The sequence below is a fragment of the Euleptes europaea genome, chromosome 10, assembly GCF_029931775.1.
Source record: "Euleptes europaea isolate rEulEur1 chromosome 10, rEulEur1.hap1, whole genome shotgun sequence".
Classification (NCBI taxonomy): Eukaryota; Metazoa; Chordata; class Lepidosauria; order Squamata; family Sphaerodactylidae; genus Euleptes; species Euleptes europaea.
This window is the reverse complement of record NC_079321.1, coordinates 48,053,923-48,074,296: the sequence shown is the minus strand read 5'-3', so window position 1 is coordinate 48,074,296 and position 20,374 is coordinate 48,053,923. Positions and strand designations below refer to the sequence as shown.

Sequence of the window (20,374 nt, the reverse complement as noted above, 5' to 3'; positions counted from 1 at the left end):
GTGGGTAGCTGTGTTAGTCTGTCTGCAGTAGTAGAAAAGGGCAAGAGTCTAGTAGCACCTTAGAGACTAACAAGAATATTTTCTGGTAGGGTATGAGCTTTCGTGAGCCACAGCTCACTTCTTCAGGGTAATGATGCAGTAAACCAGAGGTTCGTGGAGGAGAAGGAGACCCGAGACCGTTGTTTGCAAGAAAACAGTTATTTATTCGGAGCAGCTGCTACCCAGCGCACTCTACCAAGTAAAAATCTCTGAGCCCCGATTGTACTGAGGAAGGGATATTTATCCAGATTCAAGATATGACAACCCATCAACATTCAGAGTAAAGCTGATAGCACTCCAGACATGGAGGCGGCAGTATAGTAACAGTTTCACCCGGTTCTTGTTATGGTTTATTGTAACCCTCCATGACTCTTGCCCCAACTCCTTAGCACACAGACACACAGAGATATCCTGCCCAGCAACAAGCTATTCCCTGGTTGTCCTAATACATTTCACAGAAAGGAAAAGAGATTATTGCAAATTGCTAAATCAGTGGATCTTCCATAGTCAGGAGAAGTCTACCCTGCTGTCTCACTACTATAAAGCATTGTTGAGGAGGTGCTGCAGAGCGCACGCGGAAAAAATCCGAGAGAGAAAAGCGCGTCGGTCTCATTCCCGCGTGTCACACACGCAGGGCCCTTCTAACACGGCGCCCGCGTTCACGTGCAAAGGTTGTCCTTTCACCGGCCGTCACACGGAAGAACCGCTTTGGCGCATGCGCAAAAAACCGACCGTTGCGGCCGTTCGCTTTCCTCCGAAGGGGGGGCAGTGGGCGGGGTTTGCTGGTTTGTTGTGGAACGTCCGCGCAGGCGCAGCCGGCGCTCTTGTGACCAGGAACTGGGGGGACGTTATAGCCGTTGCGGCTCCCTCCGCTTCTCCCCGCGCGCCGGCCCTTCCCGGCGGAGGCCCCATGGCGATGAACTACAACGCGAAAGAGGAGGTGGACGGGCACCAGGTGGTGGCCGGGAGCAGCAGCAGCGTGCCCGGCGGAGGAGGCGGGGGGTCCGGGGGCAGCGGCGTGGTCGGGGGCCCTGCCAAGAGCCGCAAGCCCGACAACACGGCCTTCAAGCAGCAGCGCCTGCCGGCCTGGCAGCCCATCCTCACCGCCGGCACCGTCCTGCCCGCCTTCTTCGTCATCGGCCTCATCTTCATCCCTATCGGCATCGGCATCTTCGTCACTTCCAACAATATCCGAGAGTACGAGGTAAAAGGACACGGGATCGGCGGGTTGTGGGGACGCAGGCGGGTGGCCCTCTCGCGCCCCCCCCCCGCGCCCCAATACATGTGATGGGTAGGCTTGATAATGCCCTGACCTGGATGGCCCAGGCTAGCCTGATCTCGTCAGATCTCGGAAGCTAAGCAGGGTCAGCCCTGGTTAGTATTTGGATGGGAGACCACCAAGGAAGTCCAGGGTTGCTGTGCAGAGGAAGGCACTGGCAAACCACCTCTGTGAGTCTCTTGCCATGAAAACCCCAAAAAAGGGGTCGCCATAAGTCGGCTGCGACTTGACGGCACTTCACACGCACAATAGGTTATATGCCCTGACCTGGATGGCCCAGGCTAGCCTGATCTCATCAGATCTCAGAAGCTAAGCAGGGTCAGCCCTGGTTAGTATTTGGATGGGAGACCACCAAGGAAGTCCAGGGTTGCTGTGCAGAGGAAGGCGCTGGCAAACCACCTCTGTGAGTCTCTTGCCATGAAAACCCCAAAAGCACTTTACACACAGGCTTGATAATACTGAGCCCCACCCCTTCCGCAGAGCCATTGTGTAATGTTGGGCGAGCCGGACAGGATGGCTGTGACTAGAAGCAAGACGAGTACTCTTGAAAGCCTTGCACCATAAGTGTCAGGTGTGATGACACGTGACGGGCTGGGGTGGGGGAAGAAGGGTACAGAGGGCGACCACGGGATGACAGGTGAGTTTAAGGGAGAGTCAGCCATATCGTCCTTTATTCACTGTACATACGGTAGCATGGACAAATATAAATATTTGAGATATAACCTTACCAAATGGTTAAAAGACACTTGCGTGAGATAGTGTTGTGAGCTGACTCATCTGTCTATTTAAATAATTTGCGGCGTTCTGTAGCAATCTTTAAAAATTGTGCTGCCTTTCTCCAGAACTTAGGGCAAACAGTTATTCAATAGAAAGGAAGCATTACAGGAATCGGAGGCATTCAGTCTACATATCTGCAAAGGGCTTAGTCGTTCATTACGAATTTCTGAGTAGAAACTACAATAAAATGAAACATGGACAATGTTTCAACGCACTTACTGCCACAGGGACAAAGTCCCTTACTACCTTAAAGGAGAGTCACATCACTGTCTGAGAATGAAGGGCTGACTGGCACTTTGATTTTGGTCCCCCTTCCCTTTTTGGGGGGCCTCTTACCCAAAGGTTTCATTTTGGGGAGCAGTGTGGGTGAAGGGGGTGGAGTTTCTCAGCTTCAGTAGTTAACAGCAAGGTTCTAAAATGTACCTCGTAAACTGAAAGTTGCAGCAGTGGTACTCAGCCAGCAGTTCTCAGCGCATTCAGTGGATGTAAGAACATAAGAAAAGCCATGCTGGAACAGACCAAGGTCCATCAAGTCCAGCAGTCTGTTCACACAGTGGCCAACCAGATGCCTCTAGGAAGCCCACAAACAAGACAACTGCAGCAGCACCATCCTGCCTGTGTTCCACAGCACCTAATGTATTCAGCATGCTCCTCTGATCCTGGAGAGAATAGGTATGTGCAAGAGATGGCAGTTTCAGAGGCCAGTCGGAGTAGAGGATGATTGCTAATTTGGGGTTGGTTTCATGAATTTTGACGGTAACTTTTCAGAGGGTTCTCACTAATTCCAATAGGCTGTTGCTGCATAGGACATCATGGCAGTTAGTTATTTGAAAACAAGAAAATGTATTTCCATGGCAGGGGCTCATGAAAAAAGGATGGGTAGGGTTACTGTAGCAGATTCTTATGGGAATATTGCAATGTCTGAGCACACCCTCATTGCTTATAATATTGAGGTTACCTAAAGACATACCAGTGTAATGAACAATAGACACATATTTTCTAACATACCCATAAAATAGAGGAAGTATGGAAGAATGACCAAACATTTTTTTCCAGAGTTTGGTTTTTGCATTTTAGGCCTGAGGCTTTTTAAAAAACCTTTTCCCTTTATTGGTAGGAAAATGGTCATACCAGATGAAATGATGCAGAGTGTAAGTGTAAGTTTTAATTTTCCCTGAAAGCTGTAATTACAGTGGAATACACCATGATGAAACAAGCTACACTGGCTCTTTATTTATTGTAGGGAGGATAGCTCAGTATTGAATATAGCATTTGTATTCTTATTGTTTTTGTTTGAAACAAATTACTGGACTGACCTGTCCAGAACTGGGCATAGTTTGTTACCGTTCTCACTGCATGGCCAGTACCCTTGGAGCCAATCTTTGTATTTACCATGTTAGAATTTTTTTCTACATAACATGAGCAATTTGATTACTCACCATGCATCAAGTTCAGAGCAATCTAATTTTTGGATCCTATATGTCTGTGTCTTAAGCTTTATTTGTGTGGGTAATGTTATGGAATAGATAAAATTCATTTTAGGGAGTACAGTAAGATGGGCAATTTGAGCTTTTATCCGTGGGTGTGTTTGGTGGTATTGCACTTGTCTTTATATGTCTACAGCTTTAGATGCACAGTAAAGATGTCTTGTTGCTCATTGGGTTTATATGCATTTTGGTAATTCTTGAGGCTTTTCTAATACTCTTCAGAGTTTCAAAGTTCTTATTTTTGAAATTCTGGTTTAGCAAGACATCATGCAGGTGAAGGTTCAGTGATGGAGAGAGGCTATGCAAATCAAACCAGCAGGAGTTACTGCATCTTGGGGGGGGGGCGCGGGGAGAGAAGAGAAATCAGAAGTAAAACAGGAGCTGTGAAAAAGAAAAGCAGATGGTCGAATGTGAGAGAGGTAGGGAGAGAGTTTGGGAGTACATGGAGCACTGGAAAACGGTAATATGAGGGGTTGGGGACAAGGGACAGATCAGACAGCGCAAAGTTGTTTAGAATGTGAGGTGAAGCAATTAAGTAAAGAGCAGGTTGGAGGAGTCTGGAGGCAAAGGACAGCTAAAGGTTATGTTTATGAGAGTTCTGGTTAATTTGAGCAGAACTACTGTTCTGTGAGTTGAAAATGTTATAGAATTTTCTTCCAGCAGCAAGCTGTTCAGATTCAGAACTACAGTTTAAAGCTGTGTCTTTGTAAAGTGCTGACAAATTGCAGCCGACTTACAGCAACCCAGTAGAGTTTTCAAGGCAAGGGTCTAACAGAGGTGGTTTGCCATTGTCTTCCTCTACAGCTTGATGCTATCAAAGGATATTTTGAGCGCAAACCTGAAGGGGGCCCCAATTGGCATAGGAGCCAGCAAGACTCCACTCTGGCATAAGGGCCCATTTATCTCAGGATAAGGGGCACTACGCTGGCATGGGAGACATTCAAGCCAACCATGGGATGCCACACTGCTGCACGGGGCTCTGCCAGCAGCGCTGCCTCCTGGCAGCATTCCAGCGGCACAAGTCCCCATGCCTGTGATCCTGAATCATTCCGGGGGGAGCGGAACCCCTTTCACTCTGGGAATGCCCCCTCGAATCACAGTGTTGCTACGGCACCTTTGGGGGGGGCGTAACCTTGCTGTATTCTGTTGGGGCATTCCCCCATTTTTCAATTTAAATCGCTTTTATTTTCTCCACCCGCCCTTCAGGAATGGACTGCCCAGCTATTAGCTTAATTATATTAGTTGTATGTATAAGAAGACTCCTTCACGCTCATTGACATAGTTTTTTGTAAGGTCAAGATCTGACTTGGCTAAGGTGGTTTGACCTTTTGAATATTAAAATGTGTGCATTATGTGTAATTTTGCTTCCCTTTCCTCAAGGTAAGAAATCTTTCTGGAAAGATTATTCGAGCATTCTTTTCACATGTATATGAGCACAGAAATATTAAAAGAAGAGCAGTTCTTCAACAAGTGGTTGTCTTGGCTATCTATGTATAGTAGTTTGTAGATATATATCTTGGTATGCTATGTTGATAACCAATAAGATTTATCCCTATTAGAATGTTTGCAGTAAAAGCACGTTAAAATACATTGGCATTCTTTTCTGGCACACATGGTAACTTTAATTAGCCATCAGATATTCTGATTTTATAATTGCATAGGCATCAAGTGAACAGCACTATTTTAAGAAGTTAGCCTACAGAGAACTCCCATCCTCCCACTTATTGGTTATGGGTTTGAAGTCCCTCTAATGAGGTATGAACCAATGCAAACCTTAGAGGAAGTGGTGTTGCCAAGATTATTTTTAGAATTTGAAGGTGACTTGAAATGCAGAAAATACTCAGAAAACAGGGGAAAGGGCTTTTAAAAAACAAACTTGGCATGTCACTCGAATAATGGATGGCAGAGAATGAATCCTGGGCTTTATGAGCTAGAAGTGCATGCATTGAAGGTGAAGTGGTGGTTACCATTGCTTGGTTTTCCATGCATGGGTAATATAACATGGCAGGTGCACTTTCAAGTGCAGATAATGGAGACCCCCCCTTTGTTAAATGGGAAACTGATTTAAACTGATCTTTACTTCCAAGGAGTACAGTTTGTGTGTTTTTGGGGTATGAGCTTTCAAGAATCAAAGCTCCCTTCATCAGGTATATCTCCAAAGCTCATACCCCGAAAGTCTTGTTGGTCTCTAAGGTTAGAGAACAGCTAGATTTGGACCCAAATCTAGCTGTTCTACTGCAAAACAACACTGCTACCCTCTGCAATTGTTTTAAGTATGACAGCCATAAGAAAGCCCTGTAGGTGCTTTACACAGTCTGTTTCATGCTTAAAAGTGGGTTGCCTTGTATGTTTGCAGTACTTGGTTATGGGCAGATGCTGTGCATGTCTTGCCCAGTGCTTGTGACAATAGTCTTTATATGTGGTACTTCCCACATGAAACACTTATATGGGCTGGTGTGTGTCATGTGGCTGTTGTCATAGTTTAATTAGCCTTATGTTCCAGCTCTCAAACCAGAGTAAAGTTTGGTAAAACACCTAATAATCATTTGAATTTAGATAGGCCCCAGAGCTCAAATTTATTGGAAAACAGTACGAAAGAGAATTGTGTCACTATCATAACTACTGATACCAGAGAAGTACTGCTATATGCTCGGACCTCTGCAAAGATGGGGATTTGCATAGTATTGGAAACAACCGATGTTGCCCGGCAAATTAGAATGGTGCTTAAAGATGTGGATATTGTTATTAATAGTCAAACTAACAGAAATGCAAAATTCTAAGAACATTTTAGATAACAAAAATTAGCAACGATTGGCATCATTTTTTTGGGGGAAAAATCTTTGTGCTATTAGAAATGAATGGATAAGGAAGGAATAATTAACAGCAGACATTCTCTTCCATAATTTGTTTTTAACTTGTGAGCTAGACATGTTGTTTGCTCTGTATACTGGTTCTGATTATCTACTGTTGCGTTTAATAAAAATTGTTGCGAAAAAATAAATAGCTATTTTTCTAATATTGTATTCATTAATTCAGATTCAGCTTGTCTCTGTGTTTCTGAATACTGTCTGTTCTGTTCTTATTAATTCAAATAGTAACTAATCCATTATTTATGACTGTGACCAAACCTTTAATGTATAGTTCCACTGAACATCAAAAACACTTTGTGCAAGGGCTTGGAACTAAGGCTGTGCATATAGATATCCCAAACAAAAAATTCTGAAAAAGCCATTTCAGCTTTTTTAGGTTTATTTTTGGCTGAATGTCAAAACTGCGAATCCAGCCTAAGCTGGATAGCTGAAAAGCCAAATGGGTATTTGGCTTTTTTTTTTTTTTTTGCTTTCGGCTATTTGTCCTGCCCATTAGAAACAATGGATGGATAATCTCTGGAATTGGAGACAAGGTCTACCCGTTGTTTTTAACTCAGTCCACAGGTAGACCTGGTCTCTGATTCCAGAGGCCAGGTCTACCAGCTTCTGTGGCTTGAAAAAAAAATAGGCTATATTCACACTTGAGATTCTTGGGAAAACTATAACTGCTTAGAATGGGCCAGTGCAAAGCAGTGGGAGGCCAGGTCTAGCGATTACTTTGCATGGGCCCATTGCAAGCAATCATGGGAACGGTAGTTTTCCCATGGAATCTATGGTGTGAATACGACCATTACAGTCTATGGGGTATTTTTCATGGTGCTCTGGGGGGTGTTTTTCGAGGTATAGTCACCAAATTCACAGCATAGCTGCGAGGGACTCTCCCTAGACAAGCCCTGAAGTTTGGTAAACTTTGGGTCAGGGGGTCCAATTTTATGGGTCCCCGAAGGAGTCACTCCCTCCTCCACTGGAAACTATTGTAAACTTTACCATTGTTTCCAATGGAGAATGGGGACAACCCCTTTGGGGGCCTATAAAATTGGACCCCCTGACCCAAAGTTTACCAAACTTCGGGGTTTGTCTAGGAAGAGTTCCTCACAACTGTGTTGCAAATTTGGTGACTACCTAAAAAAAAAACACCCCCCCCCCCAGGATCATGAAAAGAAATCCCCATAGTCTGTAATAGACCCGATTTTTGGGGGGGAAACCTGGGGAAAAAACCTGAAATAACCATTTACCGGTTTGGGTATTTGGCTTTTTTTGGGTTTCCTGAAAAAAATCAGGCCCAATTAACCCAAACCGGAAATTAGCCAGAAAAAAAATTGCCCAGCCCAACTTGGAACTGCTGTCTCAAATGCTTCTGCACATATTATATTTTCTTGAGGATTAAATTTGCCACATGTTTTCCCTTAGATGCATAGTCTACATGTGTGTAATATATAGGGGGTGGAAAGAAAGAAGGAACACAGATAACACCCGTTATGCACAATAACATACTTTCTGAGGATATCTGTAGTAGGATGCAGAATGATGACTGAGATAAAATAATATTGAAAAAATCTTGATATTGATCTCTGATTAAGAGACCCTCATTTTAAATTGTAAATAAAGTCTGGGCTGCCTTAAAAATCCAAGACAAGGTTGAATACTTCATGTTCTCCTGATGTGTCCTGTTAATCACTTTCTAAAAATAAGCTCCTTTGTTTCTAGATTTAAGGACTCAAAGCACTTCTCTCAGTCTGTCAGTGTTGAGGTATTGTTGGCTCTGGTGCTGTTACTTAAAAGGAAGAATCCTTGTTTAGAAGTTTTTTTAGGAACAAAAATGTAACAATGTAAAGGTAAAGCAAACCTTTTTGCTTTGTAGCAATCGAAGCAAATGTTATTATTTTAGTCTGTATTACTTGAAAAATATAGGAAACCCAAATTGTTACAATTATCAGTTTATAAGTTTGAGGACAAAATTAAGAATTGAATGGTGTAGACATACACATTCTTACTTCACTTTCTATAACTTTAATTTGTGTGGGTGTTTATTTTCACACAGTATCTTTTAACCTCTAAACCTAGGTTTTATTTATGCAAAAAATAAATAAAAAGCAGAATGGAACATTAATTCTAATTGATGAAGCAGTGGGGACAACAGTCTTGTCAGTTGTTCAGAGCATATATAGATGAACAGTTGGCTATTTTAGAGTAGTAACAACACCTTGAAATGAGCACTCTTGAAGCCATTTGTGGGCAATTGTGTTTAAGGACAAAATCAGACATCTTTGCTCTTACATTTGGTTGTATGTCTGAAATCATGTGGACTGAAACTTTTGCTTTTTAAAATCAAAGTTCTGACTTGAGAACTTAAATAGAGCCATGAGAGACTACGGTCTTGCCATATTTAGCAGTAGTCGTCAGGCTAATAAACTTTAGTTTGGAACAGATTGATAGCTTGCCACATGTGGACGTGCTCTGGCACATGCATGAGCTCCCCTGGATACCAGATTCGGTGTGCATGCAATGTGTGTTTTACTTGCACTGCAGAGTGAGGAAGTATTTTGAAATTCTTCAGGGATTTTAGTTGTAAACTCTGCTTTGATACTGCTTACTTTGTAGAATGCTCTCTAACAATAGATAGCTTTGTCAGTGATGCACTATTTCCCTAAGCAGATGATATAAACATTGGTCAGATAAATAAATAAATGTTATTTGCGGCTAGTATGCCAGGTAAAACAGTAACTGACATAAACATTGGGTTTTTTTTTTTCAAATTTCCTGTTTTATTATAAGCTGTCATAAGCTTTATGAAAGGGCAGGGTATAAATCTTTGAATGCATCATTAGTATTTGCCTACTGTTTCTTAGTAAATCTCGGACTATCAGTCTTAGTTTTAGATTGACAGCAGTTAGAAAGTACTTGCCAGTTAAACAAAGTCCACCAGCATAAGTTCAGTTAAATTAGGGTAGTATTGGGCAAGTGCATTTGAATTCCCCACCCCTAATTCAGAGTTTTTCGAATGGTCATTTTAAAAATAGCAAATAATTCAGCCTTATTTTTCATATACGGGTCTTTATTTGAGGGAAACTTCTGGCTTTTATCCAATGATGTAATTAATAAAGCTTAAGTGTCTTCAGTTTTCTTTAAAATGCTGATATCCATCAATTTTCTATCTCACTGTGCCCCCTGAAATGTCAGTGGCTCCTCAGGAACAGCACAATGGGGTCTGCCATGTTTGTGTGTGTGTGTGTGGGGGGGGAATATGCAGAAATAGTTCCCCTCTCTTAAAGAGAGCTCAAGTGCCCTTATGTCTTCAGAATGTGGCTGGATACAGGTCTTGTATTTTTCTCAACTAGAGTGATTTTCTTGCAGCTTTAAACTGGAATTGTTTTTAGTTCACGTTTTTTAAAACATTTCTGTAAACTCAGGTGCCTGGTCTACACAATTTAGGCCTAATTTCATTTCTGAGTGAAGATATTTATTTGCTTTTTTCAATTAAAAGTGGTTTTCGGCCATCAGTTTGTGAATTAATAGTACCTGGTTGCTGGCAGAGGAAATATCTAATTCATGAACTGAATATGATTTATATTTATTTAAAACCATCTAAGCAGCTTTTTGTAAAAGTCAAAGGAACAAGGTGAAGCACAGCATGACTTAGATATTGCTCTGACAGCAAATGTCTGCCGTGCTAACCAGTACTCAAAAATGACTGATCCTAGACAACCCATTTACTGATGATGAGGGTTGTTAACTATGGATTAAACTACATCTGTATTCTGTTTCATTCAATTTATCCCCCCCTTTTCTCATCCTCCCCCTCCCATCATTATTTTGTAGATTGATTATACAGGAACAGAGCCAGGTAGTCCTTGCAATAAATGCTTAAATGTATCCTGGAACAGCACTCCTTGTCACTGCGTCATTAACTTCACACTGGATCAACCTTTTGAGGTATGTTTTCTTTTGAATAGTTAAGAGTCATATGAAAATGGCTTTGACTGAAGTGCTCATGTATATCTCCAGATTTGAGTTCCTTCATATTGGTGGTTCTTCATTTTCCTGTTGCGTGTCCTGTTTGTTTTTCTGAATTAGCTTGTTTTGGCAAGTTAACTTGGCCACCTTCTAATGAGTGTTCATTTTATGTATTGTTTCTTCATACAAAGACAAAGCTTGAAGTAAATCCTGAGTCATTTGTGTGGAGGCCCATATGTGCACTGTTGTCATTACATTCAAGGTTTTGTGCTAATGAAATTGTGCAGTAAGTTTTAAAAAACAGCCACAGCAGATAAGGCGGCTAAAAATGTGAATTCCCATATGCTACTTTTATGGCCTGTTTCTAATTTGCAATCCCTGGTCACATATTTATCCTACTCTTTAAGGAGTTCAGGCCCTCTGTATATGGCCCTCCTTTTCTGCAGCAAACCTGGGAGATACGTTAGGCTGAGTGATAGTGGCTGGCCAAACACCCATGCCTTTGTGGGAAACTGAGCTCAGAACTCTCTGCTCACATGCCAGTTCTCTAACCCTTATGCTACTCTAGCTGTTTTGTGGAAATTAGATGGGAAAGTAAGCTTAAATTGAATTACTTTTGTAATTGCAAGCAACTCATTTATAATGTGTGTGACAGCATTCCTTTTTCAACTTCTTCAGAAATGTAATTTGATTAAGCATGCTTGGCTCAAACTCTTTGTTCTCTTGTAAAATGTAAAGATCGAATGGAAACTAAAAAGATATATCAACGCATAGTGGGGTTTTAAAATGATTGAAGTCCTAACTTTGTTTTTTAATAATAAAAGTTACCCTGTTTATTATGCAATAGCCTGCTATGGCTTGATAGGCAGGGCATGTGTCTAAGTCTCCCTCCCATTTTAGAACCAATCCTGATTTTTGTTTAATGGCAATATTTTATATCAATTTTGTAGTAATTGATTTTGTAAAAAAAAATTCAAGGATTTCAATTTTGAACTTCTTTAGTTGAGTAAATTTTTGCATCTCTTGTTTTGTGATTGCTATTTTTAAGCAGGACATTGGTTCCAGCCTGCAATTTTCATGAGTGCAAGGATTTCTGCTTATTGAGCACAGTTTTCCCAACTCTTCTTTCCTGTGGTAGCCTGTGGTCTTGTTCATGGGGGTCTGCTCTCCAGGGACAGGATTTTGGGGAGCAATTTGGGCTGCAACAGAATGGAGATGATGATGAAATTGTGCTCTGGGAGCAGAAATCCTTGCATCAGTGGAAATGTATAATCTGGATCCAAACTCAAGGTTGTATTGTTTGGTTTTGTGTTTTAAAAATCTAGTATTCCAAGGCTTAAGCCTGTTTGGATTTTTGGGGCAAGTAACATTTCTTGTATTAATGCATGCTATGGAATGCTTAGATGTAAGAGTTTCATAAGTCATCTAGACTGATCCATTTTTATTCCTCATTGCTTATTTTCCTGTGTTGTACCTGGTTCTGAATATCACTGTTACATCTGAAGCTATTTAGTGTGTGAATTACTGTGCACATTTCAGAAATGTTCTTCACTTTTATATTGTAGAGCAACGTATTTATGTATTATGGATTGTCAAACTTCTATCAGAATCATCGCCGCTACGTGAAGTCTCGGGATGATAGCCAGCTAAATGGCAATAACAATTCTTTATTTGTAAGTAAATTCCCTGACTCCACCATGCATGTCTAGCTTCTGCTACATAAGTCAAGATGACTTCAAATGTTAAGGTGAAAATGAGATAAAACAGTACCTTTATATATTATCACAATGAGTTAATGGGCTTCTCTGTATGATTCTTTTGATCTCCCCCCTCCCCCATATTTTAAAATAAAGTCTCAATGTAAATTAATTTCAGTTAATTTTCAGCTAGGCTTAAAGAAAGAACCAAGCTGCCACATCCAGTTAGATTATTATGTTGAGTAGTGTTGCCACTTATTGGCTGGCATTTTGAGTAGGCCACCTAATACGTTCTACTTGGTATGTTGAAACTACTTAAATACTTTGTGATTCATTCATCAGAGCAAGCTGGTTTACTTCTATTGTCAGTTACTTATTAAGTAAGCCTTTCATTATGAGTACCTGAAAGTACACTTATATGTCACCTACTGCCACACTTTACGTGCTCATATGCTTTGGCATTTAATGAAAAGGTTGTTAGACAAGCCACCCTGCACTCAGGACAGTACAACTGGTCCAAACACTAATTCTAAGAAACTCCCATTTCCCAAGTGTGCAACACTCTGTGTAGCTTGCTCATTGGGTGTGGTTCGGAAATGGTGCTATTCTGGTTTGGTGGTGTCCAGATTCCCTTCTTCATTTAGTGGTGGGTTCCTTCAGCAGTGGGAACTTGATGTGAACATTATTTGACTGGGATATACTGTACTTATCGTTTAGAAAGAAAAGAGCAGGAACTGAGTGGGATTAACTACCTATTAAAAGATTACTAAGAAGATGTACAATGAATTTATGTAATTTCATTATGTAGGATGTAGTGGAACCAAGAAACAGAACAATAATACATTTCCTGCTTCATATATGGTCAAAGTGAAGACTTCCCTTTCTAAGAAACTATTTCAGTTATGACTGAAAAATGATATCCTTTCTGGTTATGCAGAACTTCTGTCAAGCCAGATCGAAAGAAAATAATGTTAGTCAAACTCCAGCTGTCATCTCCTTCTCTACTAGGGATGATCAAGCAGCAAGGTGTGGATATAGTGAGACTCCGAGAGGTTCAGCATTTCCAGTATTTGACATTCCAGTAGACATATGTCCAGTTGCTTGCTTTATAGCTTCGTAGGTACACTTCAGTGCTTGAAAACTTACCTTGCCAGTCTGTCCAGTTTTTCTTCCAGATTATCCCTGATCTATGGGCAGGGTGAACAAAGGGGAGCACATTAGCTTTTTCTTTTGTAACTTCATTTAAATCACGGAATGGAATTAGTTGCAGATACATGTTGCCTATTATTGTATTGCTGGTGGGTTTGTCATTAAATTGGGAGATCATGAACATAGGGAGAATTGTTATAATATCACATAAGCTTTTATCAAGCGAACAGAATTGGATCCAAAGGTACTGATTCCTGCATTGTCAGAGGAGCAGAACAATTATTGCTGAGTGTCCAGAGCCTCAGGAACAGGATGTGGGCACTCTGTGTGCTGCAGCTAGAAGAGGAAGATGTTCCAATCCCTGTCAACTTGCAATGCTTTTGATCCAACCCTGGGTGTCTTGTGTTTTGATTATGCTCTGACTTACTTTGTTTTTGTGAAATCAAACTGACTTGTTCTCTTTATGCCAATTAGAACCCCAGTAAGGAATGTGAGCCTTACCGCACCAGTGAGGACAATAAGCCCATTGCTCCTTGTGGAGCTATTGCCAACAGCATGTTCAATGGTAGGATTTCTAAATATGTTTTAGTATAACCCTTGAAATTTGTATTTGTTTTCATTTAACTACATACAAACAAGTGGAACCTCATGAAATTCACATTCTTAGTGCAGTGGATGTATGGTAAATTCAGACTACCTCACTCTTGTGCCACCACAACATGGTTGAATTGGTTCCCTAAACAATTCAATTCAATGTCCACCCAAAGCACTACGCCGGTATGGTGTAGTGGTTAAGAGCAGTGGTCTCTAATCTGGAGAACCGGATTTGATTCCCCGCTTCTCCACATTAGTGGTGGACTCTAATCTGGTGAACCGGATTGGTTTCCCCACTCCTACACATGAAGCCAGCTGAGTGACCTTGGGCTAGTCACAGCTCTCTTAGAACTCTCTCAGCCTCACCTACCTTAAAAGCCTTAAATTCTCCTTAAATTTGATTCTCTTTTTAAAAGGTAGAGAAAATTGGCATATAAAAACCAATGCTACTGCTCCTTCTTCTCTCCTTGTTTTCTCCATCCCTTCTCTCCGACAGCACACAGTCTTCTGTCCATTGACCTTTTACTCCTACTGGTTAGGATGTTTAACACTTCGTAACATCTTACTGTGATTAAATGGGTCCAAAAAACTTGCACACCATATGCCATGGATGTGGTTGTCCACACATCTGTTTTTGCAGAATTTAATTATTTTCCAGAGATCACTGGGGCACCTCAGTTTGACTGGCACACTCAGGAATATTATTTCTGGGGCAATCACATGAAAAACATTAAGTACAATTTTGAAACTGTCTAATGGTATATTGGCAATGGCGTCCATTTATTGTTAATTTTATAGAACAGTGAATGTTTACAAATGGGAAATTTTTCACAGCAAAATAAAGCACTCATAAGCAGTCACTGCTTACACGAAGGGAGAAAAAAATACAGCGTTGAGCAAAAAATTTGCTGAGCAAAGAGGAATAACATGAGTGATACGTGACTTAAGAGGTAGGCCAAATCTTAGTTTCCCAGTTTCTGTTGAGGAGTCCTTCTTTTCCTGACATTCTTTTTCGCGTTCTTCCTTGAGGTCTGAGTCACCCCCTCACCAAAAAAAATTTCAGTCTTTCTTCCTCCATGAAGAAAAGATTCTGCAGCCTTTAGGACCGTTTGATCCTCTCTAGTTGAAGATTATTAACCAGGTTCCAGAAAGTTTCCTGAATCCTTCATTGACTACCTGCAGTTCTCAGTGTCCCAGGAAAGGGTCTTTGTTCTTCTAGCGATCTCCATCAGTATATGCACTGACATCCAGGAAGCTAGATTTAAAAAAAAGGTGATCTGCAACCTTTGCCAGCTGGAAAGGTAGTTTTAGTTTTGCCTCAGGATTTGTAAAGTGAAAATTCAGACTTTACCTTGCAACAGTGTAAATTTTTACATACATCACTGGGCTGAAATATCATTTATTTTCACACATGACATGAGATGGGCTAAATTTGAGTAAACTTTCATGAGTTTTGGCCACTATTACATCCAGGGTTCTGATGTCCAGCAGCTCTGAGCACAACTTTGAAGAACCTGTAAACTGCCAAGTAACTGCCAGTCTCTCTGAAAGGGTCTTCCTTTGTCCTTGTACATTTAATATGATTGTTTTGACAAATTAACTCCCTAAAAGAGAACTCAGATGCATATCCTGACTTTGGCAATAGGAAATAGATACATTACAAGATACGTTACAAGACTTTACTTTTTTCATTTATAATAAATATTTTGTATTATGATTTTTTTAATTTAACTTATATCCTGCCTCTTCCCAACAAGTCAGGCTTGAGGAGGTTTACATCAGTATAATCTGCATATAAAATCAGTTAGAGCACGATGATACACATAAAACGCATGATAAACTATTAAAATTAATAAAACAACAATTCATATAATATCAGTTAATCCAAGATTCAGTGACCACATGTAAACTCTTAGTCAGGAGAGAGAGGCGAGTAGGCAAGATGTCATCAGGCTAGTTATATCGGTGCCGGAACACATAGAGCACAAAAGGTTGGAAGTGATTAACTTTTATTTGTTTTTCTATGTAGATACATTAACATTGTCTCGTATTGATGAAAATGGAACATATCCTATTGAATTGAATAAAAAGGGTATCGCTTGGTGGACTGACAAATACGTAAAGTTTAGGAATCCTGTTGGAGATAACAATAACTTGACAGTACTTTTCCGTGGTAAGATTATTACTATGGTAGTCCAGGTTGTATTATATCATTATAAATCCTCCCTTTTTGACACTCTCCTCACCTGAAGTCATTGTGGTAGCTATATGAACTAAGTTTGTTTTCTGTTGCAAAAAATCAGTGCATTTTGAAGGAAACAATAGTTATTGGAGGAAAATTGTGTACAAAGATTAGATGTTCTTGCATGCGTGCTTGTTTACAGGTTAACTTAGTTCCTTCACTTTCTAACACTATAATCCCTTTTAAGACCATTATATGGTTCTTCTCTTGAGTGCCCACAGATTCAGCCCCCTGACTAGTTTATTCCCTATGCTACCAGATTATTACATAGCAGTTAATGCTTATTTGTTGGTTGTAGGGAAAATTGAAATTACTCAAGCTGAATGAGTAAGATGAGTGGGTCAGGAAGGGACAGCTGCTTAAAAAGTATGTATTTAAGACCTACTTGTTCTAACTAGAAGTTGGTAACAAATGTATAAAGTAAGAAACAGTATAGGGATTTACAGCTGTGTTTGCATACTGTTTTGTTTTTAAGGCACAGCAAAGCCTGTCAACTGGCGCAAAACAGTGTATGAATTGGATACAGATTCAGACAACAATGGGTTCATCAATGAAGACTTCATTGTGTGGATGCGTACTGCAGCATTACCTACGTTTCGTAAGCTGTATCGCCTCATAGAGAGGAAGGACAGCTTGCGTCCTACTCTACCTGCTGGAAAGTACTCCTTAGACATAAAATACAGTATCCTTTACTGAATGCTTCAAGAATGATGTCACCAGGAAGAACTTTTTTCATACTCTTTAAAGTCATTAAGTGGGCATCTTACACTGCAGTATATGCTATTCAGAAAAAACACACCCTGCATTGCTTTTAAACATTTAGGGCAAAAGCTGCCATGAAGCCACACAGCAGAGTGCCAGGGCCAAGAATTTGCTATTGGGATTGAATTTCTTCTTGACATTCCCAGTTAATATGCATGCAAATAGCAGTCATTTTCATGATTGTCTTTCAGGGCTATCAGACACTACATCTGAGCATACTGGGGTTTTTAATATAGTCTAATAACATGGCTGGCAGCAACATGCCAAACTCCCTGTATGTTATTGAACTGTCTTGCTAGAAAGTGAAGCCCTTTGAGTAAAGGGACTGGCTACTGTATGCCTCAGTATGGTTTCCCGTGTGTTTGTTTAAACTTGTTGTCCAGATTTTGAAAAGCTGGAGACTGGGAATTCAGCAGTTTTTGTAGCATTTTCAACCCAAGGGAATAGATCACAATAGGTAGCCCTGTTAGTCTGTCAATAGCAGTAGAAAAGAGCAAGAGTCCAATAGCACCTTAAAGACTAACAACATTTCTAGCTTTCATAAGCTCATACCCTGCCAGAAATGTTGTTAGTCTTTAAGGTGCTACTGGAATCTTGGTCTTTTCTAGCCCAAGGGAAGTGTGTGAAATGAGAGGTGGAAATTTTTGGTTAGTGGAAAAGGATGGTTAGATAACATGACTCTAGGGACCCAGGACAGGTGATAAGAGATTGATGCCCAGGTTAACAGTTTAATGGTGGAAACAGGGGCGTAATCCTGCACGTCTGAATACCGTGGGTTGACAAACGTGTCTCAGAGTGCAAACATAGGGAGAACTTCAGTGGAAACATACACTCCCAGCAGTGTATGTATGTGAGTATGTACTGTCAGTCTCTGTGTTTGATGCTATAAGATTGAGAGTTTCGCTGGAACAATCCCCGTTAACATTAGTCTTTCGATCTTGGTTACACCCTCTTGCACACTCTTATTGCTCAGTCTCCAAGCTAATCCCCCCAACTCTCAAGGAGACTGCCTTCTTATGGAGAGCAACTTTTGGGGGCGGGTATGTGGTAATTTTTCAGAGGACTAGCAGCAGAGTGTGGGGAGATGGGAGCTGTGGAGGTATACTTTTGGCAGGGTAGATGTGGAAAGGGAACACTCTGGGGTTGGGTGTTGTGTGGCATTTAGAAGCTAAGTCCTAATCCTTGTACTGGGCTCCCTCCCACATCACAAATAGCGTGAGGGGCTGTGTGTGAAAAATTATAACTGTGGTCTTTGCTGTTCTGCTGAAGAGGAGGGCATGGCCTTCCAAACCCAACAGAACTTAAATCTCAAAAGTAACAAAAAATGCTTACATTACCACACAAAAACTTGTGAGAGTTGCTATTTAGTTTTGGCAGCACAGGGGAAGCCACTTGTGCCAGCCAGTTCTTTTTTTCTTGTGATTTCTGTAACCAGTAGGCTTGGCTCAAAGTAATTCTTTTTCAAAATCCTTGGAAAGACAATATTTTGGAATAACACTGACACTGCCTTTAGCTGTAACAATATTATATATTCATGCCTTCTTGAAACAACATTATATTCATGCCTGGTACAAAGTTGCATTTGTATGCCAGAATGGACCGCTGTTTGTGCTTGATGGGTGTGAATTCACCTTGGTTGCCTTGCCTTTTCTCCCCTTCCCCCAACTTTGTGGCACATGATTGAAAGCTGTCTGGTTTGGGAAACCAAATTCCCTGGTTTCTGAGCGCAGGCATGGGGGCATATTCAAGCTGGGTTACATCCCACAAGCTACAATTCTAAACTGTCCTGGTTTGCAGGGAAAAAACAGACTTGAATCTTCCCACGTTCTTGTGTATGTTGTGGCACATTGGAATTTAATTGAAGGATTCCCTAACTAGAAAGCTTTGTGCATGAGGGAAGGAGGGAGTGAACATACGGCAAATAGGCCATGTCCAAGCCTGTCACGAACAAGTGCAAGTTTGTTGTGACATTGGAATAAAGTCACAATCTGCTTTTTTCAGAGATTGGGCCAGTGGGGTGGACAGGTGTTTACATTATTATGATAGCTAATATTAAATATTTTTCCTATATCTGAATCAGATTATCCTGTGCATAGCTTTGACGGACGAAAACGGATGATCTTGAGCACCATTTCATGGATGGGCGGCAAGAATCCATTTTTGGGAATTGCCTACATAACTGTTGGCTCCATTTGCTTTTTTCTTGGAGTAGTGCTGCTAATCATTCATCACAAATATGGAAATCGGAACAATAGTGCAGATATTCCCAATTAATCCCACCCTTCCAAAGCACTTGTACTGCATGTGCATCAAGGCCAGTCCAGAGTGGATATACCTTTTGAAAGCTTTATCCCTGGCTAAATGTTGCTTCTGACAGAGAACACATAAGTATTTCTTAAGCCTTTGTTTCCTTTACAGTGGATTAACTTGAAGATAACGGGTATAAAAGTTAGCTGTAGAAAACTGTGCTGATTACATAGGATTTTGCAGGTTTGCGTCTTGCTGGACAGGTGCCATGATGCATATATAGTCTTTCTTCACCTTACGGATCTGCTGCTTCTTGTGTGCTTTGTAATATGTCAATACCGTGTATAGGCTGTGCGGGGAGTTTGTTTAGTATACAGTAACTTGTTAGTATTTTGAGAAGGTAGGGAGTGCTGGTGTTGCTTGAAGGAAAAGGGACCTGTCAGGTGTTCTGTTACACAACACATTATGCGCATGGGCCTTTATGTTCCGTGCTGAAAGCAGCGTTTTCTGCTTTCAAAATTCCCAGTGTGTTCCAACAAATATGCCTGATGTGTAAACAAATGTGACAAAGGCATATTTGTTGACTTTTTTTATAGCTGCTTTCCCCATGGAATTAATTGCAACATTTAAAACTTTTGCTTTGGATTCTGCATGTAGTTCTGTCTTATGCACTTTATGTGGTCTGAGCCTCTTAGTATGCCTCCAGAAGAGATGAAGAGGGTCTGTTACTGTCAGGAATGACAGTGTGTGTCAATATAGAAGCTTCATTTCTTCAGGTTAAAAGCTGTGCTTTTAAGAATTCATCATAACCATCTGCATATTCTTAATTGGGAGGAAATATTACATCTACCCCAGAAGATGTTTTCTCTCTCATCAAATACATAAGGTCATGAAATCAAGGTTTGCCATGAAAGGAAGCTTAAAGTTGCCATGATAGTATAAATGAGGATTTTCACATCCTATACATTTTGTCATGCGTGTGTCGATCATAAGAACCCATTCGTTATTTTAAATTATACATATTGCGTAGCTCTGTATATGAGGTTATTATACGTGAAATTGGTTTGTTAATCTGAATATTCACTATTGAATAAATGCTGCCATTTGTTTATGAAATTAGATTAGCAAAAATGTGTCTTCTAAAGCAGCTCTATTTGTGGTGGAAGTTGAGATTACCCTGACAGGGACCATGCAAAAGATCTCCAAATAAACTGTAATCCACAAGCCTTGTGTGACAGGCCTTTTCTACACAGACCTACATAGCCTCTTATAATTTT

The 20,374-nt window shown here is 40.7% G+C and overlaps 1 protein-coding gene across 1 annotated transcript; it reads left to right on the top strand.

The window, feature by feature from the left end:
• Window positions 1-949: 949 nt before the first annotated feature.
• TMEM30A (transmembrane protein 30A) lies at window positions 950-19,452 on the top strand. The gene is made up of 7 exons (XM_056856308.1): window positions 950-1,243; window positions 10,272-10,385; window positions 11,972-12,079; window positions 13,727-13,817; window positions 15,876-16,019; window positions 16,564-16,770; window positions 18,931-19,452. Exons 1-7 carry the CDS (start codon window positions 950-952, stop codon window positions 19,122-19,124), a joined length of 1,152 nt encoding a protein of 383 aa, XP_056712286.1. The 3' UTR covers window positions 19,125-19,452.
• The last annotated feature ends 922 nt before the right edge of the window (window positions 19,453-20,374 follow it).